This window comes from Aulonocara sp. 'chitande type north' Nkhata Bay, linkage group LG4 (assembly GCF_057382095.1).
Source record: "Aulonocara sp. 'chitande type north' Nkhata Bay isolate Kocher_YH1m ecotype deep benthic linkage group LG4, A_spYH_male_GT1.1, whole genome shotgun sequence".
NCBI lineage: Eukaryota > Metazoa > Chordata > Actinopteri > Cichliformes > Cichlidae > Aulonocara > Aulonocara sp. 'chitande type north' Nkhata Bay.
In genome coordinates this window covers 22,502,961-22,530,236 of record NC_141347.1, presented here as the reverse complement: position 1 = coordinate 22,530,236, position 27,276 = coordinate 22,502,961, and the positions used below count along the sequence as shown (strand labels likewise).

Here is a 27,276-nt window from a genome sequence, read left to right as displayed (position 1 = left end):
CCTAAAATGATGACAGAGGTCAGTAATTTGCACCAGAGGTACACTTCAACTGTGAGAGACAGAATGTGAAAAAAAAATCCATGAGTTCACATAGTAGGATTTGTAAAGAATTTATTCGTAAATCAGGGTGGAAAATAAGTATTTGGTCAATAACAAAAATACAACTCAATACTTTGTAACATAACCTTTGTTGGCAATAACAGAGGTCAAACGTTTACTATAGGTCTTTACCAGGTTTGCACACACAGTAGCTGGTATTTTGGCCCATTCCTCCATGCAGATCTTCTCGAGAGCAGTGATGTTTTGGGGCTGTCGCCGAGCAACATGGACTTTCAACTCCCGCCACAGATTTTCTATGGGGTTGAGGTCTGGAGACTGGCTAGGCCACTCCAGGACTTTCAAATGCTTCTTACGGAGCCACTCCTTTGTTGCCCGGGCGGTGTGTTTTGGATCATTGTCATGTTGGAAGACCCAGCCTTGTTTCATCTTCAAAGTTCTCACTGATGGAAGGAGGTTTTGGCCCAAAATCTCACGATACATGGCCCCATTCATTCTGTCCTTAACACGGATCAGTCGTCCTGTCCCCTTGGCAGAAAAACAGCCCCATAGCATGATGTTTCCACCCCCATGCTTCACAGTAGGTATGGTGTTCTTGGGATGCAACTCAGTATTCTTCTTCCTCCAAACACGACGAGTTGAGTTTATACCAAAAAGTTCTACTTTGGTTTCATCTGACCACATGACATTCTCCCAATCCTCTGCTGTATCATCCATGTGCTCTCTGGCAAACTTCAGACGGGCCTGGACATGCACTGGCTTCAGCAGCGGAACACGTCTGGCACTGCGGGATTTGATTCCCTGCCGTTGTAGTGTGTTACTGATGGTGACCTTTGTTACTTTGGTCCCAGCTCTCTGCAGGTCATTCACCAGGTCCCCCCGTGTGGTTCTGGGATCTTTGCTCACCGTTCTCATGATCATTTAGACCCCATGGGATGAGATCTTGCGTGGAGCCCCAGATCGAGGGAGATTATCAGTGGTCTTGTATGTCTTCCATTTTCTGATGATTGCTCCCACAGTTGATTTTTTCACACCAAGCTGCTTGCCTATTGTAGATTCACTCTTCCCAGTCTGGTGCAGGTCTACAATACTTTTCCTGGTGTCCTTCGAAAGCTCTTTGGTCTTGGCCATGGCGGCGTTTGGAGTCTGACTGTTTGAGGCTGTGGACAGGTGTCTTTTATACAGATGATGAGTTCAAACAGGTGCCATTCATACAGGTAACGAGTGGGGGACAGAAAAGCTTCTTACAGAAGACGTTACAGGTCTGTGAGAGCCAGAGATCTTCCTTGTTTGAGGTGACCAAATACTTATTTTCCACCCTAATTTACGAATAAATTCTTTACAAATCCTACCATGTGAATTCATGGATTTTTTTTTTTTCTTTCACATTCTGTCTCTCACAGTTGAAGTGTACCTCTGGTGCAAATTACTGACCTCTGTCATCATTTTAAGTGGGGGAACTTGCACAATCGGTGGCTGACCAAATACTTTTTTGCCCCACTGTATAGGGATCAGTGTGAGGCACTGATGTTAAAGAAAGCTCTGCACTGCTAGCAAGGCATGGACAAGTTTGCTTAAGGCATGACAAGTAGCCCTAAGGCAAATTAACAAACACCAAAAGTCAGATAGAAATAGAAAAACCACAAAAAGTAATGCTGCATATCTCATACACGCTGAAAGACCACAGAGCCTTTCAAACACTCAAGTTATACATTACATAACAATAAAAAATTCTTCATGAGACCATTTTCTGCCTAAAATATTTTTAACTGGTGCCTGGAAGGATGTTAATGATGGATAGTCAAATAGTTCCCAGAGAAAAATCAATGAAAAATGATGATCCCTAGTGTGGGCAAGAATGAAGCCAAACTAGGTAAAACACCACTTTTACAATACAATTTGTTCTGCATTCCCTTTTCCAGTAATTTCACACACTGAAATTTTATATGTGCAATGCAAGCGTGTGTTTATATTGGTTCACTGTAAGGATGGGAAAGAGTAGTTTGAACATTTTTTTTTAATCTTTGAGAGGGGAGGGCCTGCAGAAGAAGTCAGAGAACCACTGGGCTAAAAGGGGTTTGATTTGTGTCTATGATGACAAGCATGTTCAGTTTTCCCACATACACTGAAAGTGCCGGCGTGCATGTGTGTTCATTTTTGTAGTTGGTATAGTGAAAGAGTAGGAATAATGCACTGTGATATAGTGATGTGCAGTTAATTATAACACCATTGTGGTAATGAATAACTGTCTCATTCTAAACCATAATATCAGGATTTACATGACTACTGCAATTGGTTCTATTGGTATTATTCTCTGTACCCCAATAGATAACAGCAAATTGTCCCCCCTTCCTGAGCCTGGTTCTGCTGAATGTGTCTCCCTGTTAAAAGGGGGTTCTTCCACCCCACTGTTGCCAAATTACTAGTCATAGAGGATCACCTGATTGTCCCATCTCTAATATCTTACAAGGTTACCTTACCATATAAAGTGCCTTCAATTATATGTATGCATAAAAATAAAACTGAACTACATATTGGTTATAAGCATCCTTAAGGTGTTGAAAAGTATATTAAGAAACAGAACCACATTTTGGTTTGTTAGAAACAAATTCTAAACTTAAGGAGTATAACTCCTTAAGTTGTTAAAGCTGCTAAATCCAACCAATCCAATCCAAGTAAAGCTTAATACACACATCTGAAATGAATCTATATAGAACCTACAAAATAGCCTATGCAAGTGGTCTTTACAGATTTGGGAACAGAGACATAAATCCACTGTAAGGCTGTGTATTTAATCAAATTAAATTCTAATGAAAATGACACTGTTTTGCAATCATGTGCTCATTTTGCCTTTAAGTAGAATTTTTAGTTTTGTTGAAATATAATTAAAAGACTAAAGAAATTGCAGGAAGCACAACGGTGTAGTGGTTAGCAAGGTTACATCACAGCCAGAAGTTCCTGGTACTGAATCCAGTCTGGTTGGTGGTTCTCTCCAGCCACTCTGACTTCCTGCCAGTCCAAAGACATGCATGGGTTAGGTTAATTGAGGATTCTGAATTAAATGTGAGCATGAATGCCCTGCAACAGACTGGCGACCTGTCCAGGGTGCATTCCTGCCTGTCATCCTACGGACAGCTGAGACAGAATCCAGCCCACTCACAACCCCGAAGTGGACAAACAGATTAAAGCTACATTTTTCCAACGCCTATATGATGGTAAATAACTGCAATCCCAACACTGAACAAAATACTTCAGATTATGATTACCATACTTTTACCATAATCAAGGAGCCCTAATAAACAGAACTGTTTAGTGTGCTTGTCCCTCCTCCATTGAAACACTCACAAAACTGTGCTACCCTCACAAAGAGAATTCAAATCTGTGGGAAACTACTGAAAAGACATTACATAACGTTGACTAACACTCATTGTAAACCTACGTCAAGCTCCTATTATGCATTTCAAATGCTTCATATATTATTAAAATGACAAGAAAAAAAACAATTTAAAAGATGTGAAAAAGATGAACACGAGTGGTTTATCACCCACATGCCACATAAAACCATCCAAGAGTGGCCACATCTCAGTCATCAAAGAGAAATGTGATACCTGTGAAGGGAAGTGAGAAGAGTGACAGCAACAGGGAACCTGATCACTGTACAACATCCACCCCAATAACAACGCCCACACTCATCACAATCCTCCACTTCAAATATAGCAATGGCTCAACTTTCATCACATGCAGGTACAGAAGTGAAGATCTCAGCGTGCAGTCACCATGCACACTTCTTGTGGCTGCAGTGTGCTAAGTATAGATGAACTGAGACAAAGTGTCCAGAACTAAACTGCACTGGAGACCAATTACGCAGCTCGATCAAACTGGAGTCACTGTAGACAACGTCCTCATTTCATCAGCATCCTATTAAGACTTTTTTTTTTTTGCAGATTAATTATTCCACCAAGCAAACGCAGTGTGCATGTGTACTGGTGGATGATGAACCCTCCATGACCCAGTTACTAAGCTGTCATCCTGCAGAGGGAACAAAGAGTAGCAGCTGTCTGTCAACGGCCCGAACAGCACGTGCTTCCATCCCAAATCAGCCAGAGCGCCACAAATAAACATGCTGGCTATGGGACTGATCACACGGAGGTCGCTTCAAAAGTCAAGTCAAGTGCATTAACTCAGGATTACTTTTAGTGCTTCATGAATCTTCTTAATGTCTGAAAGTAATATGTAAGCAATAACATGACTGGATTTTTTTTAATCTAAAGATGCTGAGTTTATAGATGCTGAAATCAAAAAAAGGAATCCATGGCTGATTTTACAAGGTGGTCCAAGCAATAATTTGTCTTTTCTTCCTTGATAAATTACTTTTAAAAACACACTCAGCTCACCATTTCATCAGCCAGCTGTTCTACAGCTTTCCTAAAGAAACAGTCTCCAGCTCTAGCTTTTCAAATATCTTGCACTTTCTTTGTGAATTTCATGTAATTGTTTGCAGGTGGGTTTTATGCTTGGAAAACAATGTGACACACTATTGTTAAAAAATGTTTTTCTGTTATTTATTTCTCCTTTTTGTCATAAAAAAGGGAAACATTCACTACAAAAATGACTAAATATAAACCACTGCTATGCAAACATCAGCTGTCTGTCAACAAGGTAGATATTGATGTACACAGGAGCATCCCTCAATCTCATGATGGACATATTTATGACACTATATAGGCTCAATGATTGATTGAAAAGAACAAGTAGTGACAAGTCTATGTCGGAGGTCCAAAGTGCTGATTAATCAATTATGAAACCGATCAGCTTTACAAACAATGCTGCTGCTGCTGTGAAAGACAAAAGATGCTGCTGCAGATGAAACCCTTGCACACACAATGGGATATTTCTTTCTTTAGCTCACCTCATGGCACACACTGCTGCAATGTAAAGACAGAACACGCACACACTCCCACAAAAGTGCTTTAAATGGCCAGCCTTGTTTACCTGCTGATTCACCGGTGTTGATCCAGTCCGGGTTTGCAATGCTGGCTATTGCAAAGATATCTGCTGCCAGAAACAGACACCCCGAAATGATCGTTAGTTTATCCATGTCGCCAGCCGAGAAAGCTGTGAATGACGTGGGAAAATGTCCAAAATGTGACTCCGGGGGTGCTGAGAGACACCGTGGCCGTTATCAGTCCAACCTCGCCCCCTTCAACAGGAGCCTGCTGTTGTGGTTCTGCTGTGCATTTTGCAGCAACATTAGCTCCTTCGCGTCAGCCAAGCGAAAGCCTCCAGCTACAAAAGGCTCAAATACGAGGCACAAAAGCATCACATCTCAAGTGCTTGCTGTAGCTCGCTAATGTAAAACGATAATTTAATCAGCACCGAGCCCCCAAACAGCTTGAGTTGTTTTTTGGATCCGTTTTAACAGCTGCAGCCGCAGCAGCAGCGGCATCGGGGTACAGCTGCGGCTAGCAGGCAGCTAGCTAGCTATTTCCCAGATTCGGGCTCGGTGTGCCGAGCTGCGGCCCAGAGGCTGCTCGACGGCCGAGACCGCAACTGCGCTAGCATTTCAGGAACAATGTCACACAAACGGAGGTGCCGGAGAACAGAAGAAAGCTCCCCTCACTTGGCAATATCCGCGTTTATTTCTGTCTTTAGCTCAGGTTTGTTGTTACCCGTCAGGGAAACGAGAACCCATCACCCTCTGCTGCTGCTGGGACCCCGTTCTCCTTCTCCGCTGGAATAGCATCTGGTGCTTTCGGTCCGTTAGCCTGCCAGCCTCTACCCGACTCCTGTGTTCTCCTGCTCCGGACCACGGTGATGGGAAGCCCGGAGTTTAAAACACTGCGTATTTCAATGCAAAAGCAACGCTGTGAGTCCTAGCCTGGACGTTATTGTTATGCTTTCCACCCGTATGCCCACCGCTAGCTCAACCTCCCCTCCTGCTTAATGACATCAGGCGGACACCCCCACGCAGCGTCACAAACACACATACATACACACACACCTCGGTGTCTTCACGTTCGGTGGGGAGGTATCTCGCGATACTGTGTGAAGACTGGGGGTCTTTTGTCCTGAAAATAGTGCTGTGCGATCCTGCAAATGCTGGCATGGAACCGATACCAAGTAAACACAGAGCGAGTACTGCCGATACCGATACTGATACTTTTAGCCTATAATAGGCAGCTTATGATGTATGAGAGGAATCATTTGTTTGCAAACTGTGAACATATTTTAGTAATTACTAAATCACTGATTTTTATTTTCCAGAATAATTAGTTAACACCTTTCAGCTTATCATTTATTTTGAAACTGTTTTTTTTTTTTTGTTTTTTGGAGACCTGGAATATAATTGTGCAGGTCTCCAAAGCGGCTCAACTTCTCTTAATTGCCCCAAAGGCTATAAATAAAATATGCCTGACAGTCAACACAAAAGAACTTTTTTTTTTCATTTCTAAAAATAACATATTTAACACAAATCGAGTAATCCTATAAAAACACTTTTGTCTAAATAATGACCAATAATAAGAGAAAAAACACGATCTTTCATAATAAACTGCTCACTGGTTTTCATTTGAGAAATTTCAGTGTTTTAATAGTTATAACTGCACACAACATCTGCTAATTTTTCACATTTTAATTGGCCTAAAAGACCTTGTGAACTTATATCGATCCTGTCACGCTAATATCAATCCAATACCAGCATTGGTATTAATACTATATAACTGCTGTTGACTTAGACTCCCTTTTGTAAATGTTTAATATTTAGATGCAGAAAGGATTCATCTTTTTTTTTCTCCTTTTTGATTTCATAGCCATTTACTGAATGGAAAGTACAAGTTATCTTAGAGTGTGCAGGGACAACATGCCCAGAGGGAAGTTTCTCATTTAAATATCACATATTCCACTAAATAATTACAACTTTCTGCTACTTTTTTGCACAAACTCCACCTCTTGTGTGCAACTATTCATCTTACAGACACAAGTCAGCCTGCACATTAATAGGCACCTTACAGAATACACGGGGGGCATAAAATAATGCATTTGTTAAATTACAGAAAAATGTTGAGCGCATGATGAGAGCTGGCAGATGTTAAACAACCTCAGTCATCTCAGGAAGTAGAGATGGCTTAGGCCTTTACTGTAGAGGGCTTCTATGTTTTAAATGAAACCCAGTTTATTGCCAGTATGGTATTAGCTCTTTTACTGACGATCTACAAGACAACCCTCAAACGTCAACTTATGTTTGTGCGCTTTTGGGTCCCCCCACTGGCTGATGAATGAAACAAAACCTCTTGGTGCTAAAGTGCTCATTACCTAAAATAACAGCTTTTTGCTGCCAGTGTTGGCACATAGTGCTAACGTCATCCAAAACCAAGCACTCTTCAAGATGATGGTGTGGAATCATCAATCTCATGCAGAAGACCGCACTTGTGCACGGCACACATGCCAGAAACTTGTCATTCAAAAATGCAAAATCAAGCAACAACCCAAGTGTTTTACTGTAATTGTTTTAATTTACACTGATGTACAGTTACACTGATGAATCCACCCTCTCCCCCACAACAGACATTACAATTCTGCATCTCTCTGTTGGTGCTCACACATATTGCAGGACAAACTACAAATGACAGGTGACATCCAATGAACTGCTGCAGGAGGCAACATCCAGGCACAGCATGCCCAAGCAGAAAGAAAAATCAACTGTTCTTATTATTCTTATGTGCATTTTCATACTTCATCCACAAATGGTGTATTAATGAGGTGTCCACTAGCTGACATGGTCTTCTTGCCATCCACAAATTTCTTTGCAGCCTGTAAAGAAAACAGAGCAAATTCACTGACGGGCAATATTTCCAAATATATCCCAGTATTTATAGTCCACCGAAACCCTGCCACAGCTCCAACACTACACAGAACCCCACGCAGCGACTAAACACAAATGCAAGTTTAAACATATGAATAAATAGCCTGCACGCATAATTTAATAACTTTTGTTTTTGTTAGTATAGTCTTCAGGGATATATTTTCAAACTGAGGCTGCTACCAGTGCTCAGAGGAACTACAGTGTTTCTATTTGAAATGAGGTTCAAATGTGAAACTAAAACAATATTTACTCTGTAATGATCTGTATAATCCCAAAAGCCCTTCAGTAAAACGCACTGTCAACATGATCTATTGCATCGCTTCTTAATGAACTGTTGTTTTATTTGGACATGAACAAACTAGTGAGCCTTTACTGGATGATTTATGACTCCAACCCACGCTCTACTACAGATGGGGTACATAAAGGTAAGACTGCTGCCACTGCAACCCAGTAATGTAACAATGACACGACATCAGATATAAAATCCATCAAATGGGTTTAAATTTGACATGCATTGAATCTAAAAACCACATGTATATAAGTGTGGTTGGAAATTTACAGGGACATGGATGTCATGGTCATTTTTAATGACTTTTTAAAACTTTTTCAGGGTTGAATGATTGTATAGTATACTTTAATGACTATTTCAAGTTATTCTGGATTTTCTCTAATCCACACAGGGTCAAAAGTATGCATATAACCTCAAATACTTACTTAAAAATAACTTTTAATAAGTGGTGCTGAAGGTTCTACAATGCCTTTTCATTTGATAACGCCTATTAACTTCTCGTTAGTGAACTAATGAGAGAGACTGACTACAGCTGGTAGTTTCTCTTTGCCAACATAGAAAGGATTTGTTTAACAGCACTCACTGGACTGACCACTACTCAGAATAATGGAAAAGTCTAAGGAACCAAGGAAGAGTGGTCCCCACAGAATCATACCAGAAGCTTGTTAATGATGAAAAGCAACTTGTTGAGGTGCAACTTGCTAAGGGACATTTACCAAATATTAATAGGGGTGTATGCAAGTATTTGTATATATAAAGCAGGGCTCTAGACTAACTTTTAGCCATGGGCGCACCGGTGCGCCCATGGCTAAAAGTTAGTGCCATGGGCCATAATTTTCTAAATTATTAACTAACAATCTTGTGCTTAAAGTGCTTTGTCAATATTGTAGAAAATGTTAAACTTAATCATCATCTCGGCCTCCTCTGACGACCTGTTTGCTGTTGCATGCTGCTGACAGGCAGTGGGGAGAGGGGACACTTGGGCAGTGCATTTATTGCAGCATATAATGTGTTTTCTGGATACACTGTGCTTTTTCAGCATTCAAAGATTGATGGCACCGTGTCAGAGCACTGGCTATGAATTTCAGACGGATCAGGCCTTAACTTAACAAAAAAGTTATCAATCGTTCTTTTCATTTTTTCTTATTACCCACAGCTACATCCACTTCTGTCGGGCCAAGGCTGCTCACTAGGGCTGGGTATCATCACTGATTTCTAAAATCCATTCGATTCCGGTTCTCAAAGTCCTGATTCGATTCAATTTAGCCTCAGACAGTCAGAAATATTATAATTCTGATCATTTATCAGTACTGACTTCATCAGAATTGTGAACATCACAGCAGATGCCTTTGTGTGAAAGTAACTGAGAATAAAACACAGAAAAACATGAAGGAGATTTTTCTGGTCTGGCTTTTTATAGCAGATAACCTTAAAAATATTCTGCAATATTCTGCAATTTTGCATAATTTTAAAAAGTTGAAATTTCTTCAGTATTGAACAGCAGAAATTAGGCTTTCTTGTCCGAGGTCATTTAAGTGAAAGAAAAGAAAAAGAAAAGAAAAAGACAGTGGCCGACAGCGCTGTAAACAACGGTGGACTGGTGGTTAATAAGCGAATGAATAATGCAGAAAACAGAGATTTGAGACAGGAAACTGTTCCTGAAGTACACAGAGCGAGAGAGCTGTGCATGAAGTGTGATTTTTATTGTGGTGGAAGCAAAACAGCAAAAGTCAGAGGGAATTCATGACGACATTTATCAAATGTGAAGCGTAGTTTGCTGCTTCTTTTGCAGCTGGCTCGGTGAATTTTGGTTGGAGAGACACAAAACCTGTAGCTCAGAATCAGCGCAAAAAGACGTAAACACAAAGCAGACCGACGCATCAGAATCGCTAAGCTCTGACAGCGTGTCCGTCTACGGGCCGTCGGGCGAGAAAGCCGAGAAAGACAAAGCTGATTCTGATGCGTCGAGTCCGTTCTGTGTTTACGTCTTTGTGTGGAGTGCGTGTACCTGCTCTCATTTGCTGTTTGGTGGTTGTTGAAATAGTTGTTGAAATAGTTTTATGAGCTTTAATCTGAGAATCTGCCGTTTCTGGCAAAACACAGTTATATTTTAAAGTCAATTCAGGATTTAATGAATCGATATCGCTTTATTCAAGCTACTCACCTCCCTCTATCCACCTGCACTTTCAACTGGACCACGGCCAATCAGAGAGGTCCCGCTCCTGACTATCTCTGATTGGTTTAGTCCACGATAGGGGCATAATGTGTGTCTGTTGTTCACCACACGGAGAGTTGCAGAGATTTTTTTTTTTTGTTGTTGTTACCTGAACAGTTGTTTATTTTTTTAGTCGCACCACTGAAAAATTTGGTCGCACTCTAGAGCCCTGTATAAGTATTTTTAAAGTCTTTAGGATGATATATACTGTAGATTCAATGTATGTAAAGATGTATGCTTTACAAACATTCCACCCAGTTCAAAGAAATCATTAAAATCCCCAAATTACATGACATTCATTCCCTTAATGAGTTGATGTAAACGTCTGACCACAACTGTACTCTAGACTGCAATAATCACTTCTAACAGCTAGCTTGTTCTTCTGCAGCTGTTTGTTAAGTCATGCTATTAAAATCTCACTGAAAGCACACACCTTAACCACATCATTCTGGGTGATGGCATCTATAGCCTTGAGGACAGCGTCAGGGGCCTGGTACACTCCAGCGGTGAGAGCCTGAGCACCAATCTCCTCAAGCAGCCCCTCTGAGCTCTCCATCGACATCAAGTACTCCGCTTTCAGCTGGTTCCTGCACAGAGGTGTCAAACACAGACAGGAGTGAGCAACAGACCAGTTAGAACTCCACCTGCGTCATCTTTGTATGAACTTACTTTGCTCTGGTGATGTCAGCCTCAGACACGCCTCCCTCGGCCACACCCCTCACCTGTGCAATGGCGGCTTTGATCACCTGCACAGAGAGAATAATTCTGGCATTTCGGCAAATTTTTTAAATCAAGTTAGACACAGAAAACTTGGCAACTACCTCTCCTGCAGAGGCAGCTTGTGCAATGGTATAGACCCCAAACAGGCCGGAGTCGGAGTACGAGACGTTGAAGGCAGTGGCCTGAAAGACAACCAGAGGTTATCTGATGTAGAGTGAGAAACTGTGCATTTATAACAAGAACAGCCAAGCATCCTAAAAAATAAAACTATTCTAAATACTCCAATTGAGGCAAATCATTCTTTCAGCAGATTTCTGGAGAAGTTTCCCCAAGAGACTTCATCAAAGGAAAAGACCACTGAAGCCTTTTCTTTGTCTGTCAGTTCCAGGCTGACGGAAAGCATCGTGCGCCAGTTTTTGGCTTTTTTGACAGATTTCTGCATTAAATCGGGGGAACACATCTCAGAAAGACTCATTAAAAATGGACTTGAACTGTTACGGCTACAAAAACCAGTGTCGCTGTCCTGTTTCAACTCACATCAAAGGGCTGTGTGGTAGCTTTGGCGATCCCCTGGCTCAGTTTGCTGGTGATGCTGGAGCCCCTCTTTACATGCGGACCAGCTCCCAGGATCCTTTGCAGCACACTGAAAGCATTAGCCTCGGCACTACCTGTCACAGCACCTTCACTGGCAATCAGAGCGTGGACAAGCTCATCCTTGTTCTGCACTCGCAGCTCACCTAACACACAATATTTCCTCATGAGAACAAGGCAGCGGCGGATTGCAGAAATAATTTAAAGTTGCTATTTTAAAACACAAGCTCCTACCTCCACGGTACACAGATTTAGCCACAGGGGCCCCAACCCCACTGCGGGCACTCAAGAGCCCCTCACCCACTTGCCTCAGGACCGAGTGGTTTACACCTGAATGGGTAAATGAGATTAACATCCATAAATGAGTGAAGTGGAACAGAGTTCTGACATGTCAGCAGTGACTCACTATCTCATTGAGATTTAAGACAAGCGTAAGCTCACACGTAAGCAAGACTGCTTAGGCTGGAGATTGCTAACTACCTATTAGGAAAGCCAAATGAAGAAGGGGGGGCAGCTGTGATGAAGCAATCAAGGCTGGACAACACTCACCTAGTCCTACTAGAGCCATTCTGCCAGTGGTGAAATGGTCCTCAACAAATGACTTAAGCTACAGGGAAGGATAAGGAGGAGGACAGGTGTTTAAGTGCATCACAAAAAGTACTATTTTGCTAATTGAATAGACCCTTTAAGACCCTTAAGAAAAAAAAAAAAAAAGATGTAACGCATATCCTTACCTGTTGAGAGGAGACATGGCCGACCATGTAGTCAGGGCAGTACAGAGAGTTGGACAGGGTGTTTTTGTATGCTGCTTCATGCAACTTCTCAATTACACCTGCAGGAGAAAATTGAACAGGACACAATGAAAACTTTAAATATGGATAATCAAAAACTGCTGCATCTAAAAAACAAACAAACAAAAACAGCAACAATGCACAGGACTTTTTTCAGAAATCAAGTTAATTAAACAACTTTTGCACAAGTATTAACGTATGTCAGAAACCATGCAGAATATAATATATCTACAGTAATATGAGAGGGACTGGAATGCTTACTGCTCAATGAGGCTACAGATCTGACTGAAATGGCACAAAAAAACCAAAAAATGCCTCAATCCCAACAGCTCACGTTAAGCATTTCTGAAGTGGCCACAAAACTCAGAGCAAAAACATTATATAGCCTTGAGGTCTACCGCAGCTTAGCGAGAAGATTTTTGATGTTTTACATAATTATAGCCAAATAAAATCATCAAGGATCTTCTTTAGAAATTAAAAATCACTTTCACATCTGATAAAACTATTTCCTCAGTAAAAATACAGGCAATCAGGAGATGAACTGTTGCTTCTGTTACACACCTATTTGAGGACACTGCTGAGCCAGAGCCTTGTCAACCTTCACTCTGGGCGTCAGTTCGTCCACCTCCCATGGCCGAAACTCCTGAGCTGTAGTCACATTGACCAGAAACTCCATTAATGAATCTCTGGACACAAATAGGACAGCGAAGTGTCAACACAGCCTGACGAGTTTTAATGAAAATAGAGAAGAGAAAAAAATAACTTGACGTTAATATGGGAGCACTTACATGTCATCTCTCAAACAGTCGGCAGTGTAGACCATTGTCTCTCTTGATGATGTCGCGCTGCATGGATAGAGATGACAACACAGCTGATTCAGTGTGATCCGCTGCATAATTTTGAGCAACAAAAGCAGCGACGGTCAGTGTGTGCATGAAGTGTGCTCACTGACCTCAGGCTGCCCCCGATTGCTTCCACACTGCGACAGATCTTGAAGGCAGACGCTCCCTTTGTAGTCTACAAAAATAAAAATAAGATAAGTAAGCAGCGTAGGCTGTCAGGCTAGAGGTGCTGATAAAAACAAGTGCAGTCATGTCCTTCTTATTGTGGTAAGAATAACCTCAGGAATAATTAAGTTAGCTATCACACGCTTACAAGCTCATTCACAGTTTACCAGGTTCGCTGCCAGTCGTAACACATGGGAGACACCCTGGTTCTCCACAGTCTCATAGCGACTCCCAGCTTTCACAAACACACCAACACTTGACACGGGGGAGTAGTTTTCCAGCGAAGCTATCACCAGGCCGTTTGGGAGCTTGGACACCTGAAGGAGGAAAGAAAAAATGTTACACAAAACACACAACTTTCACACAGAAACAAAACTAGTGGTACACTGCAACTTAAGACGACACCAGCAATTAGAAAAATACTGCAAAAGCTCACAAAACACAGCAGAAGTGTTTTTTCGGAAGAAAATATCATGACAACCAGCTGTGAGTTAGATTTCCATTGTGTTTTGTTCGATTCGAGAGCAGCACCTACCTGGGCATCCTGGGGAGGAAGAGGTGCGCCTTTGGACGGTTTCAGACCTGAGAGGGGTTCAGCCAGACTACCGCTCCTCCTGGCAGCTGCGTAGCAACGTTTCTGCAGGAAGGTGACACCGTAATTAAAGACAATGATTCATTAGCAGCTAAAATAAGAACAGGAAGTTATTACTGAATTATAGCCACAATCCCGTATATATCGTGCTGCTTTAAACTGTGTGTAAACACTAAATTGGCAGAATCTTAATCCAACAAAGAGTAACATGACCTCTAATGTTACATAATAGCTACTAACACATACAAGTAACACGCAGATTACACAAATATCACCAGCTAGGGAAGTCACCGCCTTTCTATGTCACATGGAGCTGCTTTAGGAAGGTCTTGAGACAACAACCTAATATAATCTAATACTGCAATCATCTAATATTATTTTTACTTTTAATTGGGTTTGCATAACTGATAATAGTAATTTTTCTTGCAGAAATGCCCAAAAGTATGATCTAGGCCCCCTAAAACCAGGCCGTCTTAATAGGACCACAAAATCAAAACAGCACCTGTGTGTGCAGGCTGAGAGCAGCTTGACCTGACGTGACCTGTGCACATTTATGTCCCGGCAGCAAAGTCTGGGACTAATGTGGGAATGCACTAGCATCATAATTGGATAACACCGAATTTATGACCAAATAGGGGGCCTGGTTCGGTCAAAACGGACGCTGGTGGACTGGAATTCAGGGATGACCTTCAGGTTACACCCAGCTTACCACAGCAATGCAAAAGGCGACATAAAACAGCTAAGTCGAGCCCACACGCTTTTCAAATTGTATTTATATTTTTTACTGCACACTTGATGTTTATTTTATTGTTTTCAGTACGTGTGAATGATGAAATTAGAACGTTGCCCCTAACTCGAGACAGAAACCGTTTTACGGTAGGTAAACTTGGAGAGCTAACCGGCTAGCAGGCTAACTGCTACAGCGAATGGTCGGTTTTTTTAGACCGGGACGAGCAGGGAGCAGATCCGGCGGATGACACCACTCAGACCGCACCAACACAACACAGGACTCACGGAGATAGTGTTCAGAGACTGTATTCCTCTCATGACTCCTCACTCTCTCCTTCAGCCGGTACAGAAAGACAGATATGGTGGCAGACTGACGTCTTACCCACAACTCACTGCGCCGTGTAGTCGCTAAACCTTTCAAAATAAAAGTATCACAGCGTGTTTCAAGTTTCCTTGAGCTAGTGAAAACTGTTCGGCTTGTGGCTCATTAACAACATCAGCAAATAATAATAAACATCATTCCTCCCCTTTCTCCTCCTGCTTGGCAGCTCGTTCTTCAACATCCTTTGTCCAGTATATCCACTCACCCCCCTCTGGACGATTTATTTCCAAAGTGCTCAACCTGAGCTGTCCCTCAGATGTACTGACTTCTAAACCTGTTAATTACAGTCACTCACCTTCTATCTTTTTGTGACATAATAGCAGGTCTCACTACCATCCTGTAAACCTTTCATTTCAGGTTTGCTGCTATCCTTCTGTCCCACTCCATCCTGCCTACATCTCTCTTTTTTTTTATTTTGCATTGTCCATCACTCTGGATAGTGGACCCACACATTTCAACTTCATTTGCCTCTTTAAAATGTTTTTCAGATGCAGACAGCCTCCAGGCATTTTAATGAGATAAATTTAGCTAATGAAGCATCGGTTTCACCACGCACAATAAAATTTGTTGGTCTTTTATGTAAACATGAGAAACATGAGAAATGCTGGAAAAACTTCTCAACCCCAGGAAATCAGGGAAAGCCTGTAACTTGGAAAAGCATAGATACAATTTGACATGGCACTAAAGTTATTGTACCAGAAAGGTGGTGTGGATGTCACAAAGTCAACTACACAAAGTCTACTACAGAAAACTAAAACTAAGCTAAAAACTAAACTTCGATTTAAAACAAAAACAAGAAGAAGAAAAAAGAACACTAGACAATTTAAAAAACTATTAAACTAACTGAAATGATTTTGTGAACTTGGCCACCTAAGAAAATGTATTTAAAATGCAGAGGAAAAATACTTAGTCTTTGCCAGCTTGATGCATTTTTACTGTAATGCTGCTTTTCCTAAATCTTGCCTTTGATATCAGCCCTCCAAACAATGTTAATTAAAAACTTTTATTCTAAATTTCTTCGCATTATCCCCCAGATTTTATGAGGTATCTGGATTTTTATTATTTTGTTGTTTTTATCATCTCGTGCTAAAAGGTCACGCGCTTCTTGTCCTTCACCCATTTCCTTCTTTTTCTTGCGGTCGGTGTTTCTCCGCTTCACCTGGAGGTGAACGTGTTTCCTTAAATAAATGTGGGTGTGGCTGTGTGGAGATCGCACGTAGGCAGCACGAGCCCGTCTTTAAATGTTCGTGGAAACTTTTTTCGCCTTGCGCAAAAAAAACAAGCAAAATGTGCGCAAAATTAATTATATGATTATAAAACGTGCACACCGCCGTGCGTATGTTAGGAAGGCAGACTGATTTTGAACCAAGAATGTTCAGTCTGCATGCAGCCACGCCCCCATTTCTCTAAAGAAGGAAACACGTTTGTGTCCAGGTGAAGCGGAGCAAGCTGTGACAAGAAGCGTGAACCAGAAAAGAAAGAAGAAAACCAAAAAGAAATTTGACTGGAAAAAATCAATTCTAGAGACAAGAAACACATCAAGAGCCCCAAAGTCTTCTGTGCAACTGAAAGATTTCAAGATTGTAATATTAAACAAACAAATCTTAATTTTAAAAACAAAACAGCATTAAACATGCTGACTGTACCTACTGCTGCTATGAGATTGTCATCCATCCCTTATTTATTCCAACATCTTCACACTGAGCCATAAATATGAAATACATGTTATTGTCTGCATCATGCTGACAGTATCATCTGCTTTCTACATGTACTTAATAAAGCTGATTCTGATCTTGGGTATTTGATACTCTTTAAAAATGTCAATGTAGCAGGAGTGCATTCATCAATACTTTCGATTGTTTTCAGGCTTCATTTGTAAAAAGAAAAAACAAAAACAAAACTGACCCACCCACATTCACAGTAAAGAAGTAAACATCTTTATTACAAGTCATTTTCACTTTAATTCACCAGTATGCATGACGCACATTACAAAAATATACTCAACATATAACAGGTAGTCAAGACAATCACTAAGAAGTTCAATGTGTAATTACAAAAAACACTCACATGTACACCTTTGCCCCGCCCACACAGGTAACCTTCAAAAACATTCATAACTGACTCTTTGGCCCACAGAGCTTTTTAAGAGGACCATTCTAATCTTATCAACCTCCAATAAATACAGTCACATAATACAAAAATAACCCCATCGGCTGGGAAAACATCCAGATTGTGGCGCTCGGACAATAAAACAACAACTAAAGAATGTTCACATCATACAGAGCGAGTTTAGACTGCGGACATCAGATCATTTATGTTAAATCACTGCACCCCTGCTGCCAAGCCACAAAAGAAAGGACCCCAAAGTGATTAAGACTTATTCCACAGGCTGTCACCAAACAGGTCCCAGAAACAGCTCAAGCAGCTCAGTGCCAGTTCCAGGCATCACTCCCCAGCACGCCAGTCTTCGCAGCTCTGAGTCTTGTAGCGCATAATCTCCAAGGAGAGTGCAATTTAAAAAAATAAAAACAAACAAAACCACAGGAGATTTCCCATTTGTTGTCCTCAATTTTCACTGGGCGTCCCGGGACTGCTGCTCACTTGGATGTCCTTTCTAAGCCGGAGAGAGACGCAGCTGAGCCAGCTGCGGCTGGTAGGCATCTCCCCAACAATCTCCCACGTGTCCGTCTCGTCACAATACCTCTCGATAGTGTCGTGATATCTGCATGCAGAGCGGGATCAGCTTTAGACAACCTCATTCACCTCTCCTGTGTTTAATCCACAGGAATTTAACCCTCATTTTCTTAATATTTCAAATAAATGTGAGCTCTGCAATCGCCTGGAAAACACGAAATTTACAGGCAACGTCTTTTCTAGAAAGCTCCTCACCTGTCCCAGCCCTCTTCTCCTCCCAAGACATAGATTTTGCCATCCACGACAGCAGCGCCGGGCCGATAGCGTCGTTCCTTCATGGGGGCACACATCGTCCACTGGTTGGTCTTTGGATTGTAACACTCCACTTTATCCGTGTTCTCTGTCGAGGCATGCCATCCGCCTACAAAAAAAGGATTTAACAGACATGACTGCACTTTTAGGAACCAGAACAAAGCACAGTTAATGGGCTGGATGATAAGTTTGTTACCTATGACGTAAATCTTTCCTTTAAGAGTACAAGCAGCTGATCCAGAGCGGGCAATCTGCATGGGGGCAACCTCTGTCCATACTGCCGTTTTAGGGTTGTACACCTGTGCCAGATCTGTGCCGTCACCATCCTCTAGGACCGCACCACCTGCCGTGACACATCCCGAGTGAATAAATACACCACATAGAATCAAAATGAACAACAACAACAAAAAAAAAAAAAAAACCCCTGCACGTGTAAAAACCTGCGTTTTCTACCAGTAACATAGAGCAGGCCGTCCAGAGCCACCACTGCTGGACTTGTGACGGCCATCTTCACAGACTCTGTAAACTGCCAGGAGTTGGTGTGGGGGTTGTAGCACTCCACCGAGTCCAGACGTGAGCGTCCCTCCCACCCTCCCACTGCGTACACAAAGCCATCAAGCATCACCAGGCCTGTGGGGAGAAGGCACAGCGGATAAATAAACATTGTTGCAATTAAAAACAGTCCTTCAGTTTACAGTTGGACATCTCATGCCCCGGTCTAATTTTCATGTTTTCTGTCCTATTCATTAACCATTACAACGACAGATGCTCATTAATGTAGGTCAACATTTGAGTTAATAAAGTCAGTATATGTAGAAGACATCACTATTAGCAATATTAAAGTACATTTAATGCTCAGTTTTCCACTTATTTTCCACTTATGGAGGCGCATAGATCATAAGGGCACAGCTATGGCCACCTCAATCCTTCTGTTTGGGAGGGGCAGCCAATCAGATAAAAGCTGGGTTAGAGGGAGAGGAAAGGAGGTAAGACAGCTCATTAAGGGTCAGTTTGAGATAAAGATTTTGAACTGTGCATCATGTATGGTAGTGGTGCCAAACATGAGGTCCAAAGGACAGAAGTGGCCCAGCAAAGACTGCACTGGGGGCCACTGGAAGGCTTTGAAAAAAAACAAAAAAAAAAAAAATGTGAATGAGTGTGTCGATTTTGAACTTATAGCTGTGTTGTCATAAGTTTTACAGCTTTTTCTATTGTTTAAGACGTCTACTATTGCCATTCATACTACACAAAGGCACTTATATAAAAGCACTTTCCTCCTCCTCAGCACCAAACAGCAAAAAAAACAATTAAATGGCAGAAAGGGACCCATTTTTCTATTATCTGCTATGGAAATGTCTGGATTCTCTTTTTTAATTTTTTAAAGTAGGATTATAACAATCAAAAGACTCCTTTTGGAGCTACTAGAATCAAACAAAGTTAGGATAGTTTATAGAGTTCTTGAGAAGCAAAATAGGGTAACGTGGCTGAAAGACAGAAGCTGTAATTACCAAGACTCCCTCACCTAACTCCGAGCGAGCTACATTCATGGGTGCCATTTCCATCCAGGAGTCAAAGCAGGGGTCGTAGCGCCACATCTCTCTGCTGGCTGAGCCATCGGGAAACTCTCCACCTGCCAAATACAGGGTCGAATCTACAGGCGGGGACAAGGAAGAAAGGTGATTGGATAAGCAGAAGTATACATTTTCAGCACTTAAGTTTATCTGTGCATTTCAGAGTGTCTTAACCCATCAGGCTGAGTTTTACTGACCCCCTCACCTGAGACCACCAGCCCGTGTTTGCTCACGGCGAAGGGCAGGCATGCCAGGTTCTTCCACTGGCTCGTCACAGGATCCAAGCTCTCGACGCTGCGCAGCACCACCTTGTCGTCCTCCCCGCCAACTGTGACTATCACTTCAGCGGTTCCTGTTTCCGTGGCAACAGGAGTAGAGGAAGAGAGGAGTGAGCCACATATGTTAATGTAAAAGAAAAAAAGCAGCCTGTATGGTACAACATAAGAGTGCGTGGAGCTGCCAGCCATTTAATATTCAACTTCCACTATTCTCTTGATTTGCATCTGGATTAGGCTAAAACTGTTTGGTCCACAGTTTGATAACACAAACCGGGAAAACCAGCAAACATCTAAAAATCTGGAATCCAAAATCTTTCTTCTAATAGAAGAAGATAGACCCAAATAATCGTCTCTCCATTGAATAGCCGAGCATTCTTAAACCCTTGCGGAGTATGAGGACGGGGAGACAGATACACACTGACAAATCACCAGGCTGACAGAAAATAGTGCAAAGCTAAAAATTAGCTCTTTGATTCAGACGTGAGTGTTTTTTTATTTTTACCAGTGGACCTGCGAGGCCTCGCTCTCGGGCAGTAGAGCTCTCCACGCCGGTCCTTAAGCAGCAGATAGTCCTTGGCCTCAGAGATGAGCCTCTGGCAGACCTGGCTCTCCTTCACCACGTCCAGAGACTCAATCACATCATGGAGGTAATAGGGGCTGATGAGAGGCAGGCGGATGTGCTCCAGGACCTTTGAGGAACAAAAATGGAAGGGGATCTGATGGGTGGTACTCATGAGCAGCTGCTGTGGTCATGGATTTTCATTCATGGAGTATGGCGCCCCTGATAACAGGATAGCACCAAACAACAAAAATGTATGAACCCCCCCTTTTATTTTTAAAGATAAGCCTGAAATTACCTGCTAATAACTCTCCTCTCACCTTTTCAAAGCTCTGTTTGCGAGAGGAACATTTATTCAACCACAGCATGGCGGCCTCAAACACGGTCTCCTCTTTGGGCACGTTGAGGAGATCGCTGGCAAGGATTTCCGTCAGCTTGTCCACACACAGAGACAGAAACTCCTCCTGGAGGAAGACAGGAAGCGCCGAGAGTTTGATTATTTATGTGAGGGCACAGCTTTGCATTAACAGTAGGTGATACAAGATTACCTCCTTCACGACTCCCTACTCTGGGTTTCCATCACACCCTCACCTGCTGACAGACCGTGCTGAAGTGCTCAAGGATGTAGTCCATGCTGCGTTTCTCCAGCACCTTACAGGAATGCGCCTCAGCAAAGCAGTGAATACCCACACAGTTCATCTCGTCCATCTGACGCTCCATGAAGCGACAGCAGGCCTCTCGGACCGCCATCACATCCAGCAGGTTGGCTGCTGCCAGCAGCGCCTGGATACAGATCACTTTCTAAGCACGCACGCGCTTCACGAATGACGGCAATGAAGAGGCATGAGAAGATTCACTACCTGCACGTTGGCTTTGGAAATGTAGACCTCTGATGTGTAGGCGTAGCTCACCAGCATGCCAATCATCTGAGGCTCAACACCATTGATGGCAACACGCTCCTGCTTGGACTCTATGAGGTCAGCGGAAAACATCGCCTAAGGATGGAGAAGGAAAACACATGATTCTAAAGGTGGAGTCGTTTTCAGTATGGACATACATGTGAGGAAAAGTGCGTTTACCTGGAAGTAGGAGCTGAAAGATGCCAGCACTATGCGGTGGCAGGGGAACTCCTGTCCTCCGCAGCACAGAGTCACATCGCAGAAGGCGTTGTTGAGCCGCAGGCTGTTGAGGCCCTGCAGGACTGTGTTGGGGTGCCTGGTCTCCACAAACAGGTAGTCCTCGCTGTTCTGGGGAGCAGGGACAACGGCAGGAGTCGGGCTGGCTTCCTCCTGGACCTTAACGGTGGCGTTGATAGAGGAAGGCAGGAGCAAACCGGCGCTGACGGAGATTATTTCAGCCATGTCTGCCATTGCAACCCAAGCCTGGGAGGCAAAATATCACAGTTAGCACTCTTGAACGCAAACTAAGACAATCAGAAAACGGGTTGAGACATAGCTGGCAACGCAAATCAGCCTCGCAAAGCACTCATTTGAAAGTGAAATGCGTGTAAGTCGCAGAAGGCTGCAAAGCAAGGCGGGGAGAGAGGACCCGAGATTGTCTCACTAATGAGGCTTAGCTGTGAGGCAGCGGCCAAAAGAAGCGGCTTTGTGTCGAGCCAGACTACTCAGACAGCTCAAGAACAGATATGCGATCCACACACAGGTGAGATTAATCACTCAGCAGCGGAGGGACCAAAACAACTCACCTGTTACACATAGTCGTGACTGCTGCGGAGGACTACTCGCTCTCCCACATACCAACCAAACCAGCTTCCGACAGTCCTGAGCAACATTAAACGCCTCTCGCTGCAAGCCACGCCCACACACACCCGGCAAACGTAAGAGTGTTCACCCCCATGTAGTTCCTGCTTTGTTTGTTCATCAAAGAGTGACACACAAATTTTTCCCTACTTTTTTGCAAAATCTGATCGTTTGCCAAAAAATATGATTTCCGGTATTTTCTAAAAAGTGTATGCAAACTGTTGCAAATGACTTATTGGCCTACAATCTGTGAAACATGTCAAAATCATATCTCGTGAATAATGTCACGTCATTTTCGTGTGTGTGTGTGTCCCTTTTTTTCACCTCCTCCTAAATATTTCATGTACTTTAATCGGTGCTCTTTGTATATACACTCACTGGTGAGCAGTGACAGACTGCTGCATCTTAGATGCAAGAAGGAGCGTTTCCAGTGGTCCTTCCTCCCTGCAGCTGTCAGACTGTGCAATCAAAACTGCTCTCAACAAACATAGATGTTTACATCAGCGCTGTAACTTGCACCAATCAACCGAACAAATACTACTTTTATAACTTGCACATTACTTTTTCTCAATTTATATATACTAACTTATTGTAAGTTACATGTCTACTTTTTAATGCACAGGTGCAATACACAATCTGTACTTTTCTAATTATTCTAAATATTCTTAACTATTTAAACATCTTGCAGTATCCTGCTCTGTTTGCACGCTACAACCTGGGTTTGCCACTTATCTGTACTTTAATTTTAATAACTGTACAGTACCCTGATTTGGTAACTATTATCCATGATGTAAATATGTAAAAAAAAAATGTTTGTGTTTCTGTTCAATGTCCTGTGTCCTGTTCTGTTTGTTTTTTTGTTGTTGTTTTTTTGTTTTTGTGTATGTGTGTGTTGCTGTTACAACCAAATTTCCCCTTGTGGGACAATTAAAGGACTATTCTATTCTATTCTATTCTATTCTATTCTATTCTATTCTATTCTATTCTATTCTATTCAGGTCACTCCATTGTGTTTACTAGTTCACCAGTTTTAGCCTGCCTGCTTGTATTTGCTGTGAGTCATTTAGTGGCTCCTGTGCTTGTTTTCCTCTCTTTTTTGTTGTGTTCGTAGCAGCTGTTGTTCCTGTCAGGGAAATTTTAAAACCCATTGGGAAATATTAAACTGGAGAGACTATCATGTACGTTTTGTTTATTTAACAGGTGTGTTATCTGAGGTCGACATGATTACAATAAAACATTCAGCTGCACAAGCAAATCATCTGTGTGCCATATCACCTCATATGTGGAGAAAGTCAGCCAGCAGGTCAATACCAACACTTTATTATTTATTATTCTTTATTTTTCTTCCCATAATTATTCTTTTCTTCTCTTGTTTTAAAACCAGATGTATAAGATATTGTTGATATTGTTGGTTGATGCTGCCATGCCACTTTTAACTTGATATAACAGGTATACACGGAACATATTGTCATAATATGATCAATAAAGTTCAATCTGTAGAAATGTTGGAATTTTTCACTAGTTTGCTGAATCATGTTTGTTTTATACAGAAATTGAACTGACAAAAGGCTTATTTTAAATTTGGAGGATAAATAACTGTTTTTGTTTCAGATCACAAGGAGCTGTCCTTCATGACGCCTGCATTTTCCAGCGCCTTTCTTCTGCGAGCAACAGCTTCTAAGATCTTCTTCCTGGGTCCGAGCTGGATGCGGATCCCTTTGAGGTCTTCATCAGAGCAAAGCAAGAGTGCCTCCAAGTCAAGGTGCTCTCTGTTGAATGCGGGCGTAAAATCTGGCAAGGAGATAGAGGACAGGAACACATCCAAAGGAGAGGTTTCCTCATCTTCATCGTCATCCAGTCCCAGATCTTCCTGTTCCCACGGCAGTGCATTGTCGCCCGTCATCAAGCCAGAGGTGTCTTCGTCTGCCTCAAACGTCTCGCTTTGAACGAGGTAACCAAGGCTTTCATTGGCACTGCTGGGGATGTCGTCAGAGTCTAGCCCCATCTTCTTCCTGAACATCAGACCTCCAAGGCCGGGCCGATTGAAGATGGATTGTTTCACTTGGCCTCCATCGTCGTCGTCATCTCCGAAGCTGTCCATTTCTTCTAGCATGTTCTCTTCCTGCTCGTTGAAGACGTCCACAAAGTCTGGGTTCTCAGATCCGCTCTCTGGTTTGAGGAAGATAACGTTCCCACTTCCTTCTGACCTCTGCAGCGTGCCTTTGTCCTTCTTCCCAAACTTCTTCAGGAGTGTGCCTTTAATAGAGCCAACTTTATCGTCAGTGATGAGCTTGGAGAAGTGTTCGTTGACGCCCGTGATGGTGCCATCATTTGACAGTGACGATGCTGTTCCTGCATCTGAAAAGGAGCCGGAGTTGCTCCCACGCTGCATTCTATCCATTTTGCTTTTGTGTTTTTTCTTCACCTTCTCACAGAGTTTCACGCGTTTCTCTGCCTCTTTTTCTGCCTCTTTCTTCAGATTGGCGACCTTTTTCGGATTTTGGTTGGTCTGCTTTGCAGCAGCAGCGTCGAGGAAGCGCACACACTCCATGTGGTCGCGTGAAGCGGCGACATCCATTGGCGTGTGGAATTCATTGTCCAGAGCAAAAAGGTTGGCGCCGAAGTTGACCAGGAAGCTGAGGATGTGCATGTGGCCGTTACCTGCTGCATGGTGCAGGGGTGTGTTTCCCCAGATGTCACTCCTGTTGGGATCTCCTCTGTACAACACGAACACACACAAAAGATTTTTTTATCATTAGTGATGATATTTTCATTATTTGGCTATTCTGTATTCCTGATTTATACCAAACTCCATGCACAGTAGTTTTTCATGAGTTTAGAGAAAATGATTAAATGATAAAAAATGACATTTAAAAAAATGTCAGTCCAGGATCAGTCCAGGAAATTAAATTAAAACAGAGAATAGATCCACATCCAAATCTAGCATATGACAAATTAAAGATGGGTGAAGTTAACTAGTGAGCTATTAAGACTTAAAGTCCTTTTACTGCTGCCCCCTGTCAAGTTTTGATTGCTGTGTGACTGTTACACCTTGTCATAAATCCCAGTTCATGCTGCGTAATGACCAAAGAGGAAATGGTTTAGATAATCCTGGCCACGTAGCCAAGACACGCTTTATGCCCATTGAAATATAAATAAAATAAAACTAAACTTCTCTGAATCTCAAAAGTCTGTATGGTCTTGATTTTGTATGGTCTTGGTTGTAGTGAAAGAGGGACGGAGGTACATGTGGAGTAGCGGTGGCGGTGGTGGTGGTGGCACGGCCTGGATGAACAGCTCTTTTGTTTTTGTGGGATGGATTGGGCTGGTTAAACTTTTGGCTCAGCTAATGGGAAATAAAGTCTTAGCTCATTAAAATGGAGTGAACAATAGCTGTGGAAAAAATCCAGATGAGGTGCCAAAAACAAATAAAGTACATATGAGAAAGCATAAAACACACTTTATTTCATGCTGGTCAACCTTTGCTCTGTGAGCACTGTTCCTGGTTCCGCTGTAGATCTTAATCTTATTTGGTTTTATAAAATATAATGTATTTAAATGAAAATATTTTATGTCTAACTTTATGTTTTCTTTAGAAATGACAGAAAAATTACACAGCCTGAAGAAAACACTTGACGAGAACTCATATGTTCAGGTCGTTTTTGTCTCAGTGTAAGATGTGAGATGAAGGACAGGCGATAGAAAACTTACTTTCTGCTGCATATGAGCTGAAGAGCACTGATATGTCCATGAAAAGCAGCCAGTATGGTGGGAGTCATGCCATCCTCATCTGGCGTGTTCAGGTCCTTCACCGTGGCCTCCTTCAAGAGTTCCACGTATCCATCAATCGCTGCTTTGTGGTACCTAGACATCTCTGGTAAGAAGGGAAAAGCTTGGAGAAAAATAAAAATCCAAGTTTCTCTGCGCCCCCCCGGCTAACGTCAGATGAGCAGAAGCGACTGCAGACCCAAGCAAACAAAGCGATGACTGGGCGTCAACGCACCAGCAGCTCGGGGCCATAAAACAAAAGCAAAGTTCGCTTCACTGCTGTGAGCTGCCCCATTTCCTCAACACTATAAAAAATCCCTTACTGCGATTTCACCCAGAAAACGTGTTCACACACAGCAGGAGTTTCTGCTGTAATCACTGTTTCTTCACAGGTTTGAAGGCAAAAGCAATCTTTATGAAAGAATAATATATTGTTGTGGATTAGAATGACCAGTAAAATGAAAATGGAACATTATCTGTTATTTCTAGTTTTCAGGTTTTAGCTCGTTAGAACTCTAAATTCTTCATCAACATTTGTAAACTGATGTTTTTATGATGCATTTTTATTCTGTAATTTGTAGAAAAGTATTTAAAAGAGTAAAAAGCGACATCAACTCCCTCTGTTACCTTGAATCAACTTAAAACTTGGAACATTCAACTTTTTAACTTAAAGCGTTTATACCTAAAAACTGTCTTAAGTATAATACATGATTAAAGCTTTTATTAACAAATTATTGCTCTATTCTATTTATATATCTATTTATCCATCTAATCTAATTAGATATTGTTAAAATCTTGACAGACATGCTTGATTGGGTCATTAATTACAGGAAAAGTAAAAATAACACACTATACTTAAAGTATCAACTGTACTAAAAAACAGGAAAAATAAAGTATTTTTTATTATTAATTATTGCAAACAGCTTGTGATTATTTAAATCATGTGTTAATCTATTTTCTTGATAAATTCATTTATTGTTTTGTTTGTAAACAGTTTTAGCAAGATGGATATATTTAATCAAGGTACACGTTCATTTTTTTAAACATGCAATTCAGTTGTTTTCTTTACTTTTTAAAAAACGGCTGATTAGTCACATGTTCTAATTTTGCTACTTGTTTAGGTTCAAAATAATATTGCAGGATAGTTTTCTTTTTACAAG

At 41.9% G+C, this 27,276-nt stretch overlaps 4 protein-coding genes and 1 long non-coding RNA gene across 5 annotated transcripts in view; 1 reads left to right on the top strand and 4 right to left on the bottom strand.

Moving 5' to 3' along the window:
* The window catches only part of mosmoa (modulator of smoothened a), a 30,153-nt gene extending 24,139 nt beyond the window's left edge, over positions 1-6,014 (bottom strand). Inside the window, exon 1 of the mRNA XM_086289172.1 lies at positions 5,050-6,014. Within this exon, the coding sequence (XP_086145298.1) occupies positions 5,050-5,155 (106 nt within the window). The 5' untranslated portion in view covers positions 5,156-6,014. The remainder of the gene's footprint in view (positions 1-5,049) is intronic.
* Positions 6,015-7,546: 1,532 nt separating this feature from the next.
* On the bottom strand, positions 7,547-15,281 carry uqcrc2a (ubiquinol-cytochrome c reductase core protein 2a). The gene is made up of 14 exons (XM_086289171.1): positions 15,138-15,281; positions 14,067-14,168; positions 13,699-13,848; positions 13,477-13,541; positions 13,313-13,369; positions 13,086-13,210; positions 12,468-12,565; positions 12,283-12,340; positions 11,968-12,063; positions 11,680-11,879; positions 11,244-11,324; positions 11,092-11,168; positions 10,856-11,009; positions 7,547-7,866 (listed from the first exon to the last, which is right to left on the bottom strand). The coding sequence occupies exons 1-14, from the start codon at positions 15,168-15,170 to the stop codon at positions 7,783-7,785; spliced, it is 1,380 nt and encodes a 459-aa protein (XP_086145297.1). The 5' UTR covers positions 15,171-15,281; the 3' UTR covers positions 7,547-7,782.
* Positions 15,282-17,171: 1,890 nt separating this feature from the next.
* Positions 17,172-22,419, bottom strand: LOC147332552 (kelch-like protein 24). Its single transcript, XM_086289169.1, has 12 exons — positions 22,294-22,419; positions 21,668-21,970; positions 21,449-21,583; positions 21,180-21,371; positions 20,909-21,052; positions 20,532-20,718; positions 19,957-20,103; positions 19,703-19,831; positions 18,634-18,810; positions 18,377-18,523; positions 18,124-18,289; positions 17,172-17,956 (listed from the first exon to the last, which is right to left on the bottom strand). The coding sequence occupies exons 2-12, from the start codon at positions 21,956-21,958 to the stop codon at positions 17,800-17,802; spliced, it is 1,872 nt and encodes a 623-aa protein (XP_086145295.1). The 5' UTR covers positions 21,959-21,970; positions 22,294-22,419; the 3' UTR covers positions 17,172-17,799.
* On the top strand, positions 21,505-25,521 carry LOC147332551 (uncharacterized). The gene is made up of 3 exons (XR_015128820.1): positions 21,505-22,425; positions 23,549-23,651; positions 23,960-25,521. It is a non-coding gene; the product is annotated as an uncharacterized LOC147332551 (long non-coding RNA).
* Positions 23,331-26,371, bottom strand: anks4b (ankyrin repeat and sterile alpha motif domain containing 4B). The gene is made up of 2 exons (XM_086289170.1): positions 26,060-26,371; positions 23,331-25,065 (listed from the first exon to the last, which is right to left on the bottom strand). Exons 1-2 carry the CDS (start codon positions 26,218-26,220, stop codon positions 23,961-23,963), a joined length of 1,266 nt encoding a protein of 421 aa, XP_086145296.1. The 5' UTR covers positions 26,221-26,371; the 3' UTR covers positions 23,331-23,960.
* Between the last annotated feature and the right edge of the window lie 905 nt (positions 26,372-27,276).

Bases quoted from the DNA above. Each gene is read 5' to 3' on its own strand.
- uqcrc2a (XM_086289171.1), bottom strand. From the start codon at position 15,170: ATGAGAGGAATACAGTCTCTGAACACTATCTCC. The intron at 13,849-14,066 runs GTAGGTGCTGCT...TTCCTCCTTCAG, and splicing joins TTCCTCCCCAGGATGCCCAG to GTGTCCAAGCTCCCAAACGG. The intron at 7,867-10,855 runs GTGTGTGCTTTC...TTTTCTTTACAG, and splicing joins CCCAGAATGATGTGGTTAAG to GCTGCAAAGAAATTTGTGGA.
- LOC147332552 (XM_086289169.1), bottom strand. From the start codon at position 21,958: ATGGCAGACATGGCTGAAATAATCTCCGTCAGCGCCGGTTTGCTCCTG. The intron at 20,104-20,531 runs GTAAAAATAAAA...CCACGGAAACAG, and splicing joins GAGGCCTCGCAGGTCCACTG to GAACCGCTGAAGTGATAGTC. The intron at 18,290-18,376 runs GTAACAAACTTA...CTTTTTTTGTAG, and splicing joins AGGAAAGATTTACGTCATAG to GCGGATGGCATGCCTCGACA.
- anks4b (XM_086289170.1), bottom strand. From the start codon at position 26,220: ATGTCTAGGTACCACAAAGCAGCGATTGATGGATACGTGGAACTCTTG. The intron at 25,066-26,059 runs GTAAGTTTTCTA...CGTGTTGTACAG, and splicing joins CAGCTCATATGCAGCAGAAA to AGGAGATCCCAACAGGAGTG.